We start from the raw sequence: 14728 nt of genomic DNA on the forward strand, positions 1-14728 counted from the left end.
GTATGGCTTAATTTAATTCGACTTTTGCATTCTTAAATCATCCCGTTTTGCTCTCTTACCAGTTTAAGAAATGATATTAAAGCTGCTGGTCGATTTAACACGTGTTGTGGAGGCGAAAACGACCATAACGATTCAACTGCAGCAGCTAATATTGCAATCACAGCTTTGAAGATTCTGCGTTTTCCTCATCCGCGCAATATTATGAAGATCTCAAATCTCGAGCAACTTTTCTCCCTCCGTTTCTTTCTGGATGACAAACAAGACATGCAGAAAGGTACAATGCCATTGTTACTTTTTAATGATCCTTAGTTTTGTGTGTGTGTGTGTGTGTGGGCAAAATCATGTTTGTAAACTGTGATCCCGATCATGATTCCATATGAGTTGTCTCTCAGATCTTAGTGGGATCAGTTGCAAACCCACATATGCTCAGATCCTTATAGCTTCTTCGGTTGGATTAATGGTCGCTGCTGCGATGCATTATCGGCTGAAGAAAATACGTGACAACAGGATCATACCGAAGATGAGAATTCCAGAATCCGGGCAAGTCGTTAAGCTCGAGAAATTCTCATATTACGTAGGTAATTGATGAATGTGGCGTCAAGTCTTTAATCTATTTCATGGAATTATCTGTCGGATTCCTTTTGTTTACCCCGAGTTGATCGATACATCCCTATACATATCCACGTGCATGCATGCTTTTTGCAGCTAGACAAATGGGATTTGCAGATAGAAGGCAGTGTCCGACCCTGTGCAAGTTAGCTTCTGAATACCTTAGGAAATCAGAAGGGTGTGAGGAAGAGATATATAACTTCTTTGCCTGCGAGCAAGAGGCCGATTCGCTCTTCATAAAGCTGGTGGAAGAGTTTGAGAGGTGCATTCTCAGTTACTTCGCCTTTCACTGGTCCCAAGCTCCTTACATGGTCAGCCAGGTACCGTAGCATTTATATCTGCAAATGCATATATCTTCCAACATGAGTAGAGGGTAAAATCAAGAAACGAGTTACCGGTTAGTTTCCCGGCAGTATTAACAGGAACATCCATGTTCCTTGCACAATAATGTCTCAGGTGCTGAGTACTGATTCCGAGCCCAAAAAGAAGCTCAAGCACATTGTGATGGCAGCCACAAGGTATCTATTATACACGACACGTTCACACACCAAGACAAATAGCATCAGGCATCAAACTCAATTTTAGGTATCATAACTTCGAACGATAGCATAAATCTCCTGACGACATCCCTTGATTTGTCGCAACAACCATAAATAAAATCAGGTTGCTCCCAAAAAAAAAAAAATGTAAAACATTCATAAGAAGACAGTTAGAATGAAACTAATTTAAGGGATATCACGAAAGAGAAGATAAAGAAGACAGCCCAAATTGTCACAAACCATTAATATTATCCAAAAATGTACATTCCCAGAGATGTAATTTTCTGATTTCAGATGCCATATTTGTTGCAACTGGACTGTTTAATTGATTACTTCCATCAAGACTGCTATTAACCGATCTTACTTTTTGTCTTTGCTTATGAAGGGAACAGAGGATTGAAAGGGTAACCAAGAACTTGAAAGTTGCAAGAGTATTCACAACATTGGTGGAGGAGATGAGAGCCATCGGACTGGTATCTACTGATGATTCACGGTGCACGGATGTGATGGTTCCTATGGCTCACAAAGACAGAAGTCCGGTCCTCCTCCTTATGGGGGGCGGGATGGGGGCTGGGAAAAGTACAGTGCTTAAGGACATTCTCAAAGAGTAAGAGCACATAACTGTGATAAAATTCCCTATCCAAAAGACAGGAGAATAAAAATACAGCATCAAATAAGCAAGAGCCAACCTCAACCTCCTGTGCAGTTAAAATCATGAGTTGTGCTCAGTTTAAAAGTATTGTCTATAAATAACTGCAAGAGTGAATTTTGTATTTACTTTTGCCTTTGTGAACTTGCGTGCAGACCATTCTGGGTGGGGGCATCAGGAAATTCTGTTGTAATAGAAGCAGACGCCTTCAAGGAGTCAGATGTCATCTACAAAGCCCTAAGCTCTAGTGGCCATCATGACATGCTTCATACTGCTGAATTGGTATGCTGCTCAATCATTTCCTGTGCCTCCATTTTGAAAACTTCAACAGAAAAAAAAAATATCAATTTTAAAAGCAACTTTTGTAGAGCTATAAACCATCCGGCTTACCTTCTGGTACCTGTCAGATCACCTCTTCTAAGTACTAACTCCAACTCAAATTTCTTTACTGGGAATCATTTGGCTCCTAAATATAAGTGCACCAATACATTAATTACATGTCAGAGATCCTGTAACTGCTATTCCGTCCCTCAAGTGATCTCTTCTTTGCCCCTCGAGTAGTTTCCAAATGGGCATCTTTGAAAGCTGCAATAGAATCTCTCCTAGTTTACCATTAGTTGAAGAAAACTAAAGATTCCTCAAGTACAAAAGTCCACCTCATTTTCGTGAAACACACTAGTGCTATCTCAAATGCTCAAGGATCTTTAAGAACAGAAAGTCACATCCCTAGTTCTACATTAGCCATCAGAATGATATGATGCAGGAATATGACACACAAGCAGTTCAAATAAAAGTTCAGAACCGGTACAAAATAGGGAAACTAAAAGAAAGAGAAAAACTCATATAGGCCACAAAAGGAAATGAGAACTGAACATTCGAAGAAGCTGACTCAAGAATCTGGAACTCTAAATCATGCAATTTATGAGATGCACCATGATTTTCCAGATGCTTGTCCTATCCAGCCAAAAATCATCATCAACTGTATTATTTGTCATTGGTAGAACCCAGCCAAATGTCAGTATCACTTGAGGTCATTAATCCTACACATGGTTCAGACCTTGATTCCACCCTTATTCTGCCATTGCATTTTGGAATTTCTTGTTTCTTTATAAAATCTTTGACAAAATATGGACATTGATATCCAGGAAAAATATTCTCACTGTGCAGGTGCACCAATCATCTACTGATGCAGCATCATCCCTCCTAGTAACAGCACTCAATGAAGGACGAGATGTGATAATGGATGGCACACTCTCCTGGGTGCCATTTGTTGTACAAACAATAACGATGGCCAGAAATGTCCATCGAAGGCGTTACCGCATGGGAGCAGGTTACAAGGTTGATAAAGATGGAGTTGTCACTGAAAAATACTGGGAACAGATAGATGAAGAACAAGAGAGTAATGGATCCAAAAAGAGAAGACCATACAGGATAGAGTTAGTTGGAGTCGTATGTGATGCTTATTTGGCTGTTGTTAGAGGCATAAGGTATGTGAATTAATTCTGCGATTCTTAACATCCACAACTATCGAAGTAGATAAAAGGAAGAAATAAACTGTACTAAACAAGTTGTAACTAATTTAAAAGCTGCTTTAAAAGGTCAGGCAATCAAGTTCAATCTCACAGGAAGAAGCAAAGTGCCTTAACTCATAACTTTCAAACAGGTGGGGGAGAAAGAAGACTGACATGGTTACCTGTATGTTTCTTCCTTTTGTCTATGCTTATAGGAGAGCCATCATGTGTAGAAGAGCAGTCAGGGTGCAATCACAGTTAAGATCACACAAGAGATTTGCAAATGCATTTACAACGTATTGCCAGTTAGTAGACAATGCCAGATTATATTCCACAAATGCTTTAGAAGGACCAGCCAAGGTACAATCTTTAGTATTTTCTAGTGTTCTGCAGGCACAATAGAAATTACATGAGCCTTTAGCCCCATCTGAATGCCTAAAAACCATGAATTTAGACTTATCTTATTTGTGCAGATCCTAATACATGTTTATTGTACTCTGGTAAAAAATATATCTGATACTAACAAAATCGTTGTTGCTAAAGTTGATAGGATGGAAAGACAAAGACAAGACCCTATTGGTAGACCCAGAGGAGATAGGTATTTTAAAACTCGTAGGCAGATTAAATGAGGAAGCAGACTGCATCTATGATCTCTACAAACGCCCACATCCAGCTTGTGAAAGAGGGTCAATTTGGAAAGACATAGTTTTGTCGCCTTCAAGGTTGAACATACAAAAAGAGCTGAAGTATTCAATCCAGAAAATTGAAAGGTTGAGAGAGTAAGCTAACCTACAACTGTGACTCGTTAAAGTGCTTAAAGTTCAGGAATCTTGACGTTAAGGTCAACAGGATTTTGTTTCTGGCTGGCTCTCAAACAAGCAACAATTATGTTGGGTATAAAATTATTCAAGCTTGAATGTAATTGTACTTTCCCTTTAACGTTCACGGGTCACTTGAGGAGATGAAATGTGGAAATTGGAAAATCTTCTGAGGCTGCTTGTTATTATGAGGAACAAATCAAAAGCGCAAAAAGCAACTTCTAGCTTTCTTTTAGGTACTCAATATGTATCTCTTGAACAGTTGGGCCATGGCAGGCATAAAGCAATCACTGATCATTTGAAGTTTGTCATAAAAAGCAAAAAGCTTCCATCCCAGGATATGTATTCTGGCCAAAAACCAACACCAGAATCAGTGCTATTGTACTTTATTCAAATTGGGAAGATGGTTCAGCAAAAGGGAGTTGAACAGTCAACCTTTTTTGGCGTTAATGCTCTTAATAATAATCCATGAGACAGTTTTCTACTTTGTACTAAACCTCCTGCAAATTTGTTAGATGAAGTTCGTTTCATACTTTTTGAAGTGAAGCAGTTAAACCGGCTTCTTTATTTTTCTATTCCTTTCTTCGAGTTTTGTAGTAGACAAGTTCCAACTTCTTTGACAAATAGATAGAATATTACCTTCATTTTGTTTTCAGTCATCAACCCTGCAGCTGTTGACCATGTGAAGAAATTATGTACTGCATCAACAGGTTCATGGGAAAATGAGAAAATACTCTGCTCTTGCCGTTAATTTGCCTTTTTCTGATTGATGTTCTGCCATTCCAAAACAAGCATCTGATTCTGCTGAGGACCTACAGAGAAAAAAAATGCAATGACAAAATCACCTTTGCAGACCAACATAGATATCTTAGATATCAGCATGATGTATATGGTAATGAGGTAAAGAACCATGATTTATGGGGTCAAAAAACTAAAATCGTGGTACTCAATCACACACTCGAGCATTGATAGGATTCCCATGGCATCCAGCTCATTTGAGAGTAACACTTCTAAAGCCGTAGAGAGCAAAGACATAAACACACTAGATACTTTCTAAAGATCAAAAGGTGTTGCTTAAAGCAAATTATTGATCTCCACCTGCAAAAATAGATCTACTTTAAGATGATATCGAAATTACCTGATCAGGATTTTCTTTTCCTTTTTCATGTCATTTTTCTAGACAAAAACATTCATGCTTTTCTTCATCATAAATACTTTATGATCTTGTTAATGCAAAGAGAAGTAGTTGATGGAACTGAACCAATAATGCAACCCAACTGGGAATGGATAAGGTATGTAACTAATCAGTTGGTCAGTTCTGTTAACAGATAGAGCCAATTAGCAAAGCTGAACTATTCTGTCTAAGGAGTTTCCAACTTCAATTCATATCATTTTACCCCGAACTCCTCCTTGTCTCAGGGCAACTAAGAAATTCCTCCTTTACTCATCTAGTTTATTGTCAATATAGATACCAAACTAATTAGAATATTCCCATGTAACAACTGAAAGATTTAGAACTTTCTTCAAATACTCCACTTGCTGTCATATAGCTTCCTTTTTGCTACAACGCAAGATTGAAACCCTTTGCATAACCAGCTCCCTCAAATGGTACCCAGATCTATTGGCACAGATACAGCAGTCTGATGCTGGCTGGTGCTTCTGTTGATACTGTATCCACTTCATCTTGATCAGCACCCATATTGTATCCTGGTTTCCACGTACGTCATTTTTATACTGTAACCCTTGTAAAACAGATCTATAATCTTTTAACTAAAGCTCTTAATCTATGAGAGTTTTTCTAGTAAGTTCCAAAACTGTTTTGTGAGTCTAGCAAATACAAAATCATTCCCTTCATTTTCCTTTCCTTCATTAAGGATTATCTTACCTTTCAAAAAAAAAAAGGACCATCTTATATGAATGCTTCTCATCACTGAGTCCATGCTTGTGAAAAATTGCAAATTCCCCCAACAGCCGACTATATATCCTCCAGTAAAAACAAAATTTCTGATCAATCCTACAAATCAGCCTGGTACATAGTTATCTCTTGAATTTCCATCAACGTTGATCTTAGTACATATCAGAAGGCAGATAACAGTTAAATGACTAATGATTATTTGTCATCTCTATTTTACCTTATTAATACATATCTTCAAATCCAGAAAGTAGTAGCCACTAATCAACTTAGGAAAGGAAAAGCAAGTACAGGAAAGCAAGAGAAGCAACCAAACCAGGCAAAGAGAGACCATATAAAGACAAAACCACAAGCAAAACTACTTGACAACTAGAGAGCCTAGGTTGATGCCATAAAGCCTAAGGAGAAGTTGTAAAAAGGAAGATCTACAAATGACATTATTCAATGAATTTGTAACTAACAAACTTTCTGTGGCTCAGTTTATGTGAACCTACATTACAGGGGCATAAGTTGGTCATGTATTTAGTCCAATACTTCCACAACAGCTATCAGAAACTCAAGTGAGAAAGTGCTGGAAACATTATACATGGGAAGAACCCAATGGTGTCCTGTCATGCAACCATGAACAGTTAAAATCACAGAATAAACCAAATCGCAAAGAAACCCACACTAGATTAGCTTGAAGTGTTGCAAAGTGATTTTGACAATATTGAACATTACGGACACCTTTGCACCTTTTACTTCTGAGATTGCACAAATATATTTTCAGCAATAACAATGACCGGACACCAAATGGATGCAGTAAATCTCCAAACCCAGCCTTTTCTCTTACTTTCCCCACACAATTTATACAATCGATAGCTGCACTGATATTAGAAAAATAAAAGAATGAGGATTTCAAATGAAGGAGGCTCCTCATACAAGAATCACATCTTGCTCCAGACCTATGTAACAAGTCGCTGCAGAGAAGCTACTGCAAAATGAAAATAGAGATCAAGAAATGTATCACATCCTGGGACATTAGCAACTTGTAAACACTGATCCGCCTTCAATTCATGTGAAAGGAGTGAAACCACATTGTAATCAGATTGAAATTTTTCAGCAAGACAAATATCCTAACGTAATCCAGGACACCAATGTTGTAACCATGTTTTAACGAGACAAACTCTGCAATGAACAAACTGCTGTTATAAAATAAGTTGGTACATGTTATGAATACTATAGGGCTGCCAAAGCAGTGCAGACAAGATTTTGTAAATAATTAACTACCCCATTCTAACATAGAAGCAAACTAACTAAACTCCACAAAGGCATTTGAACTACATAACCTGATATCTCCTTGGAAAAAAAATATGCACTGTTTTTGTGGTAAACTAGTAATTGATTCGTGAAGTCTGGAAGCTAATTGTTTACAGGGTCTAGTTTCATTGTAGATCAAAACTCTGTGCACATAATCAATATCAAAAAGATTGAAGCCTAGTGGTAATCTTCCTGTTGCTCCAAGCATTTCGACGTCAATGAAGGCGAAATACCAAAGAAAAAACTCTGATCATCTTGTTTCTTAAAATTAAGGATCCTGGTTTTTCGCAGGTGATACAGAAAGCAAAAAAAAAAATCCTTCTTTACGATGTGAGCTAATCTTTGCTGCTTTTAAACTACATGGAAAGGACTGTCTAAACACTTCTGACCTGCTGCTAGCGAGTCTATGTTTGGCTACAATAAGCATCTCCTTACCTATCATTTGTCATTCTCCACCCATGCCAGACCAGCATGACTTGTTTGTGATGTAATATGCCACCCAAGCCAAAGAAGCGTGATTTAGATATATAAAGAAAACAGTTTATGCAAATTCTCAGTCACCTAATAAACCATCAGAAGAAACAAACCACAACAAATGGACAATAAGAGCAAAAAAGTAAACAAATAAGGTGAAGTGGTATTCCTGTGCATAAGTGTGTGTGTGCGCGTGAGAGAGAGAGAGAGAGAGAGAACCCTGAACAGATCTCATTTTACTACAAAACAGGTATGCATATGATACAGTTTTGGCGGTGAGAATGACCTAAAATTAGGTTCCTATTAGTTGATTCATGCAATCTATTGATTAAAACAAAATGAAGTATCAACTGCAAGAAAGAAAGCTCAAAGCCTTCTTGTTACATGAACTAAAATAACTCATTTAACAAGACAAAGTTCTCTTGCTTTCACTACACTCTGTGCTCCTACAAATGCAGTAGTTAAGAGGATCAAAATAACAGTGGTAATGTTTACTGAAGAAACAAGATGTATTGGCCCAAAAACACAACAGGAACAGTCTGCAAAATATCAGTGATATGCAGATTCAAGACAAAACTGACTTTGGACATGATAAACCAATGTCCTTAAACATAATACTGAGCCAACTAAACCAAACATATCATGCACTTCATTAGAGTAATTTAGTACTTGGTACATGAATTAGGTAGATAGAGGTTATCTGTACAGAATTCATCTACCAAAAAATCAGAGAGATGCATGTAGAAAACATCATCTACCTAGAAATCTAACTAGGCTATAACTAGTGATGCTGAAGAGGCTTAAAACGTGGTGTAAAATTTGCGCTCAGATAACACATCATTTACCAGGGTCTCATTATTTAAAAAGGAAAAAAAATAAGGCAACAACACACACAAGCAGATATGAGAAGTGCATTCAACCAGTCAGAAAGATGCAAACCATAATCTTGATGTACACCTTTGATTTTCCATTGATTCATCATGTAAGAGTCCTACAAATGAGAGTCACACACATGTTTTCTGGGCCTAGTTTTATCCTTTTCTTTCATTCTACTGAATAGATTACACAAATACAGAACAATTGTTCCACTACCCTGCCAACTCTATAAATACCAAAGACTCCTGTGAAAAATATGATATATCTATGGAGGTTCTGTATTTCTATTAAAGAAACTGATACAAATGCCAAAAAACAAAAAGAGTGGGTATGGGGGCACGATAGCTTGTGAAGGACGTAGAACAAACAAAAAAACTTGGAATTCTATCCCAGAAAGTAAAATAAAAAACGAAATGGAATAAAGCAAAATCCTTTAGAAAAGAAAAGCTCTTGATGTTCATGACTTGCATGGTAGGCAACCAAATTAGGAGAGACTTTAAAATTTTGATAAGCTAGAAGCATGTCCTACTCATTCTACACTTGACTAGGTGACAGTTTTTCACTTCTTTAAGACGTCATTCTTTTGGCATGAGAAAGATGAGTGTACCAGCTGTATTCGAGCACAATGAAGTCCTACTGAACAGATGGTGATGATCCTGCAAGGGCACAGTAGTCTGTTAGAAGTTAGAAGGGGCACCTGAACTAGAACTTAAGATGTGCATAAATAAAACAGGGAAGTCATTTGTACTATTAGGAAACTAGTCCATCCGTAAAAGGCAGTGCAACAGAGATTTACTGGCAAGCTACGGAAGCTAAGACAACAGGCACAGGATGGTTGTGCATTTTCTTAACAACTTGTCAAAAGGACAATGTGAAGCTGCCTTAACATCACGCTGTTAATCGAGCCAAGTCGAGTATTTGATTCTCAAACTCGACTCGTGCCTCTATCAAGCCATGCTCGAGCTCACTCGACTAAGTGGATGAGCCTTGAAGTGTGCTCAAGATCAGCTCGACAAACGGGACTTGTAACTCGAGCTCGAAATCTCAAACAACTTTTATTGTCAATTTTGGTGATATTCATACAAATGCAACAATTCAATCACACAAGTTTTATGAAATGACATATATGCCATTTCTTATCAAGCCAAAATGAACTGCTCGAATAACAAACAATTCGAGCTGGCTTGGCTTAATTAATCGAATATATTTCTATCTCAAACTCGACTTGTTTACTGAAATTAACGAGTCGAGCTCGAGCATTATCGAGTCGAACCCATTTGAGATATCGAGCTACTCATTTCATTTAACAGCACATCACCCGAATATTTCAAGGGAATTTTCACAAAGTTTCCAATTGGTTTTACTGAAGTTTCTGTATGGTCTATGACTCCCCAGCAGCATTTAATTTAAAACTGTGAAACCTCATATTGATAAAAACTGAAATGACTTCTCTGGAGACGTTTGATAAGCCAAATGTCAGTATGTCACCCTTTTCCTTTCTCCCATGAGACAGAAGTAAGGAAGTTCAGAACTCAAACTACCTCTGATGAGTCAACTTTGTATTTCAGCTTTCTGCCTTGACTGCAGTAGAGAGTTCTTCAAAAGGTAGGAAATTCTTTGTGAGAGGTAAATTAGCACCCCAGTTGCTTGATTAGATTACAGTTCCATTTCGTTCACATTCAAGGGCATCAAAATAACTAGTGTCTTTTAACGACAATGATTCTGAAGACCAGCATATGCAAGTATACAACCAAACGATTTACCAGATGAATTCTGCACATATCTCAAGTTCTTTCATTAGGTCCTAAGCTGCCTGAACAGATGGATCTGGTTTCCGGATTATTATAGCCTCCTTGAGTGTAGTCCCGCTAGCCATGGATGCATATTAGTATCACTTGCATGCAAGAATTGCAGAGACAGATGAATTAGTAAAACTTCCTTCTCACGTCGTGCATGGAATCAGCTGTAAAAATCTACAGCACCCAGATATGATACCTTAATGCCCAGGGAATCAGTGACAAATATTAGAGAGTAGCATCCTCCACAAATAGTAATCTTCCAGATGTGAATCCTCAGAACACTGACACTTCCATCAATGTTCAGCAAGCAGAGCTGCAAAATATCAATTTTCGGCAGCCCCAGTTATTTAATGAAGGTTTCTAGCTCAAATAAAAATGTGAATGCATTAACTTTGTATGTCTAAAATTGACAGGGATATCTACGCTCATTCCTCTTAAACAAAGCAGAAACACCGGATAAATACTAGGCATTGTGCAACGATAGCAGAAGTAGTATATTTTCTTTAGGCAACGGCAATTATGATGCAGTTAACTTGAATCCACTGCAAGCAAGTGCCAAGACGACAATAAATGCAGAGACAGCATTACCCAACAATCTACTGCTTGAATCGATATCAATAGCATTCATAACAGCCAAGTCTTTGTAACCATCGAAGAGTTCCAGCAATAGCTATAGCCCATTGCAAATAAAGGAGAAAGTAAAACAGAAGCAGAATTTGATGGTCTATGCGTATGGTATGACTACTGTAAACACGCAGACAAGTGTTTTTTGGTTTGACCACCTGAGAAAGATATGCTGGTTGTTTATGGCCTGCGCATATTTTTAGTTGTGTTCAAGCTTTTATCCTTCAACCATCGGCCATTGATAGCTTTCTAGGGTTTCCCATATATGAAATCCCAAAATGACTCATGCTGCATTTCCTAAAATGCATGGCAAAGTCGGGAACTGTCTTTGGCCCATAATGTTAATCGTTATTTAATAGTAAAGAAAATACTAGCAGAAACAATTCCGATGAATGATATATGATCAATAAAAATACGCGTCTCATACTCACTGAAGCAAAAGCTCAACCCCGACTGCAAATTACGCAACGCAACCACCAGAATGGCGTACATGGGACGCCTCTGCTTTATTATCTTAACCCGTAATTTGTACAATCTCACCGGACCATCGCTTCAATTCAACCCACTTCCTAACTTGTGCCGCCCGTAAACCCTAATCACCACTTTTGCCAAACCAAGTGCTAGTAGCTCCCAACGATTTTTGAAGACGACTACTGAAATTGAAATAGTAATCGAAACGATAATAATATGAGCAGAACGCCAAAAATGTAATGTGAGGAACCATAAAATGCTACGAAAATTCATCATCTCACTAAAGATTCAACATTATCACTACACCTAAACCCCATGTTTCAATCCCACCGTGACCGTGACTACTATATCAGCCAAAAAAAAAAAGGAAAAACTAAAAAAATTAAAATGAAAATGTTAACCCCCCCAAAAAAAGAAAAAAAAAACCCGGTCCTGTAATATTTTTCCTACGGGCGCAAATACGCCCACAAACTTGACCACATTTACATCTCTAGCCCTACAACAAACAACTATTTTCTCCTTTCTCTCACTTCCTCCCCCTCTTGGCCGTTGCTTTCTTCGCCGGTGACTTTACTGTCTTTGGCTTGACGCTCTTTGCCGGTGCCTTCTTGGCCGGCGCCTTTTTTGCCGCCGCCTTTGGAGGTGCGGCTTTCTTCCCTGGAGTGGTGCGACTTGACGTCCGGGCTGCCTTCGCCGGCTTCTTCTCTGGCTTTGACTTGGGAGCCTCCTTGCGCTTCGCTGGAGTAGCCTTGGGTTTGGAGGCAGCAGCCTTGGGCTTTGCAGCAGCAGCCGCCGCCGCCTTGGGCTTGGCAGTGGGCTTAGCCTTAGCAACTGGCTTGGCCTTTGGCTTGGGCTTGGGCTTGGGCTTTGCTGCAGCGGCTTTAGCCTTTGATGAGGCCGGAACAGCAGCCTTGGCCTTTGGCTTCGCTTTTGCCTTAGCCGGGGCCTTCTTGTCCTTGGTGGTGGCAGCCTTGCTAGCCTTGGCCTTGGATGCTGGTAGCGGCTTCTTCTTCACCGGCGCAGTTGCAGGCTTGGACCGAGAGGGCGGAAGCTTGTAAGAGGCCTTGACTTTCACCAGCTTTCCGGACGCCACAAGCTTCTTCAATTGAACCAGCAACAGCTTCTTGAAGTTAGAAGGAAGGTTTTTCTGCTTATCTTCGATGAACTTCGCGATGGCATACTGGCTAGAACCTGTTTTCTCCTTCATCGTAACAATCGCATCCTGGATCATCTGCAAGGGACAAATTCGCCATAGGAGAAACAAATGTCAGATCTAAAATCACGAAATTGATTCCCCCACCCCTTCCCAGGTCAAAATCAAAACAAAAAGCCAAAAGAAGATCTAGAAGCAATTAAAGGCTTATAGTGATTAAAATGCCCCACGGTACCCAAATACGGAAAACAAACAGATAGGTATACCTCAAAGTACGGAGGATGGGTCGGAGCACCGCGCTTCCTCGGCGCAGGGGGCTTCCTAGCCCTGGGCTCTTTGGCCTTCTTGGACTTTGCGGCCTTTGGGGCAGGATTCTCCTCCTGAGCGGCCTCGGCCTCCACCTCCACGGCTGCGGTGGTTTCGACCACGGTGACTGGTTCCTCGGTGGCCATTCCCAGATATCGGGAAAACTAGGGTTAGGGTTCGGGGATTTGGGGAGAGAGAGGACAAAATTCGATCTAAAACGATGAATGAATCTAAGATGGAGAGACTGGAATTGAATCCAACGAACTGATACTAGCAGCCAGATTGCAGGAGAGAGGTGAGGTGTGCGTCAAATGTGGTAAAATGGGAGCATATAAATACAAAGTGTTGAAGAGCTCATATCTGATAGCTGAGGGGTGATTGGTGGAGAGGCCTTTGACGCGGATCGAGAACCTTGTGAATTTTTGAATTTAGACCCTCGGATTAAATTTCATCGACGGCTTAGGACGCGTGGTGTGCTCAGACTTGGATTTGGGACTCAAAGAAACCTGCCTGTTTTGCATTGGTCCGGTGAGTTGTGTTTTTCTGCTCCATTGTTTTGGGCATAACTTGAGATGAACCCGACGGATTTTGATGAGGTTTTTTTTGAACGTTAGGAAATTTCATAAGCTTTCCGGAGAGCGTTCACGTTCCCCGTGAAAGTAATCCGTTGGGGAGATATCTTGCTCAGAAGCCAAAGTGGTCGTGACCAAGGTTTACTTGGAGTGTATTGTGATTTTGGAGAATTATCAGAGAATGTTTCAAGTTAAATTCCGATTTCAAGATCAGGGTTGGTACTCCTTTAACTGAGGAATCCGTGGAATCAAGAACTGTGAATAACCGATAACATTTTGGTGGAAAATTATTTGCTCGAACGCCACTCAAGATGAACACTTCTACCAAGGGTGTGCATGCATCAGGTTGTACCCAAGCATTTCCCATGCACTTTCTTGTAACATTTTGAGCCCGATCCCGTACTTTATTTTCACAGAAAATGTAAATAGTCATCGCTACATCAGTTCGTTAATCTTCATCACCCAATCCATAAGTTGAATCTTGGAAAAAAAAAATTTTAAAAATTTTTTGTTTCTTGTGTTATGCTGTGCTGCAATGTTACTTAATTGCGTGCACACAAGAAGCTGGTTCTTGCTGCTCCAATGGCACGACGGTTTATCTGCTAATCTTCATCACCCAATCCATAAGTTGAATCTTGGAAAAAAAAAATTTTAAAAATTTTTTGTTTCTTGTGTTATGCTGTGCTGCAATGTTACTTAATTGCGTGCACACAAGAAGCTGGTTCTTGCTGCTCCAATGGCACGACGGTTTATCTGCTAAATCTCCTGCAATCAAACACCAAAATCTTGCAATAGATCCTGCTGCTGGTTGCTTTTGTGCTCGTCGATGTACTACTTACTATTTGGTATGGTGCACGTATTTCAACAGCATTAGTCCGAGGAACGAACGCTCATTAGCAATACAACACAATACACAGGGGGCATGAATTGTCCCGTCCAAATCAAATTCCTTTGATATTAACACCAGATTACTAGTACATCTATTCATCAACCTTTTACCAAAATCGAGACTTCATAATTCTGCTACCCATAAATGTAAGTGGCAAAAGTTCGTTCACGTATTGGTAGCTTTTGTTTTAGGGGAAAAAGCTCTCATGTTGAACGATTTCCGTTTTC

At 39.4% G+C, this 14728-nt stretch overlaps 3 protein-coding genes across 6 annotated transcripts; 1 reads left to right on the forward strand and 2 right to left on the reverse strand.

Annotated features, from left to right (window-relative positions):
• The first annotated feature begins 88 nt into the window (after positions 1 to 88).
• Positions 89 to 4091, forward strand: LOC113715521 (calmodulin calcium-dependent NAD kinase). Its single transcript, XM_027239745.2, has 9 exons — positions 89 to 274; positions 393 to 578; positions 706 to 934; positions 1023 to 1127; positions 1534 to 1755; positions 1953 to 2079; positions 2965 to 3284; positions 3524 to 3668; positions 3852 to 4091. The coding sequence occupies exons 1-9, from the start codon at positions 202 to 204 to the stop codon at positions 4089 to 4091; spliced, it is 1647 nt and encodes a 548-aa protein (XP_027095546.2). The 5' UTR covers positions 89 to 201.
• LOC113715527 (uncharacterized) lies at positions 536 to 11683 on the reverse strand. 4 transcript variants are annotated; one of them, XM_072082813.1, is made up of 9 exons: positions 11542 to 11683; positions 10683 to 10799; positions 10451 to 10581; positions 9295 to 9343; positions 7773 to 7812; positions 6960 to 7011; positions 4766 to 4938; positions 1927 to 2382; positions 536 to 947 (listed from the first exon to the last, which is right to left on the reverse strand). In XM_072082813.1, exons 3-7 carry the CDS (start codon positions 10466 to 10468, stop codon positions 4786 to 4788), a joined length of 312 nt encoding a protein of 103 aa, XP_071938914.1. In that variant the 5' UTR covers positions 10469 to 10581; positions 10683 to 10799; positions 11542 to 11683; the 3' UTR covers positions 536 to 947; positions 1927 to 2382; positions 4766 to 4785. The 4 variants fall into 4 exon arrangements, 3 of the variants coding, with proteins under 3 accessions (XP_071938914.1, XP_071938909.1, XP_071938903.1); XM_072082808.1 differs by having other exon boundaries at positions 1927 to 3695; XM_072082802.1 differs by having other exon boundaries at positions 1927 to 4938.
• A 155-nt stretch (positions 11684 to 11838) lies between these two features.
• On the reverse strand, positions 11839 to 13339 carry LOC140037750 (uncharacterized). Its single transcript, XM_072082799.1, has 2 exons — positions 13001 to 13339; positions 11839 to 12812 (listed from the first exon to the last, which is right to left on the reverse strand). Exons 1-2 carry the CDS (start codon positions 13184 to 13186, stop codon positions 12108 to 12110), a joined length of 891 nt encoding a protein of 296 aa, XP_071938900.1. The 5' UTR covers positions 13187 to 13339; the 3' UTR covers positions 11839 to 12107.
• Positions 13340 to 14728: the final 1389 nt, after the last annotated feature.

This window comes from Coffea arabica, chromosome 1c (genome assembly GCF_036785885.1).
Source record: "Coffea arabica cultivar ET-39 chromosome 1c, Coffea Arabica ET-39 HiFi, whole genome shotgun sequence".
Classification (NCBI taxonomy): domain Eukaryota; kingdom Viridiplantae; phylum Streptophyta; class Magnoliopsida; order Gentianales; family Rubiaceae; genus Coffea; species Coffea arabica.

Coding starts and splice junctions, on each gene's coding strand:
- LOC113715521 (XM_027239745.2), top strand. CDS start 202: ATGAAGATCTCAAATCTCGAGCAACTTTTCTCCCTCCGTTTCTTTCTG. Junction 935..1,022: donor TACATGGTCAGCCAGGTACC/GTAGCATTTATA, acceptor GTTTCCCGGCAG/TATTAACAGGAACATCCATG. Junction 1,128..1,533: donor ATTGTGATGGCAGCCACAAG/GTATCTATTATA, acceptor TTGCTTATGAAG/GGAACAGAGGATTGAAAGGG.
- LOC113715527 (XM_072082813.1), bottom strand. Junction 7,813..9,294: donor ATTGTGCTCGAATACAGCTG/GTACACTCATCT, acceptor ATCACAAACAAG/TCATGCTGGTCTGGCATGGG. Junction 4,939..6,959: donor TGGAGCAAGATGTGATTCTT/GTATGAGGAGCC, acceptor TTTTCTCTGTAG/GTCCTCAGCAGAATCAGATG.
- LOC140037750 (XM_072082799.1), bottom strand. CDS start 13,186: ATGGCCACCGAGGAACCAGTCACCGTGGTCGAAACCACCGCAGCCGTG. Junction 12,813..13,000: donor CCCATCCTCCGTACTTTGAG/GTATACCTATCT, acceptor TGTCCCTTGCAG/ATGATCCAGGATGCGATTGT.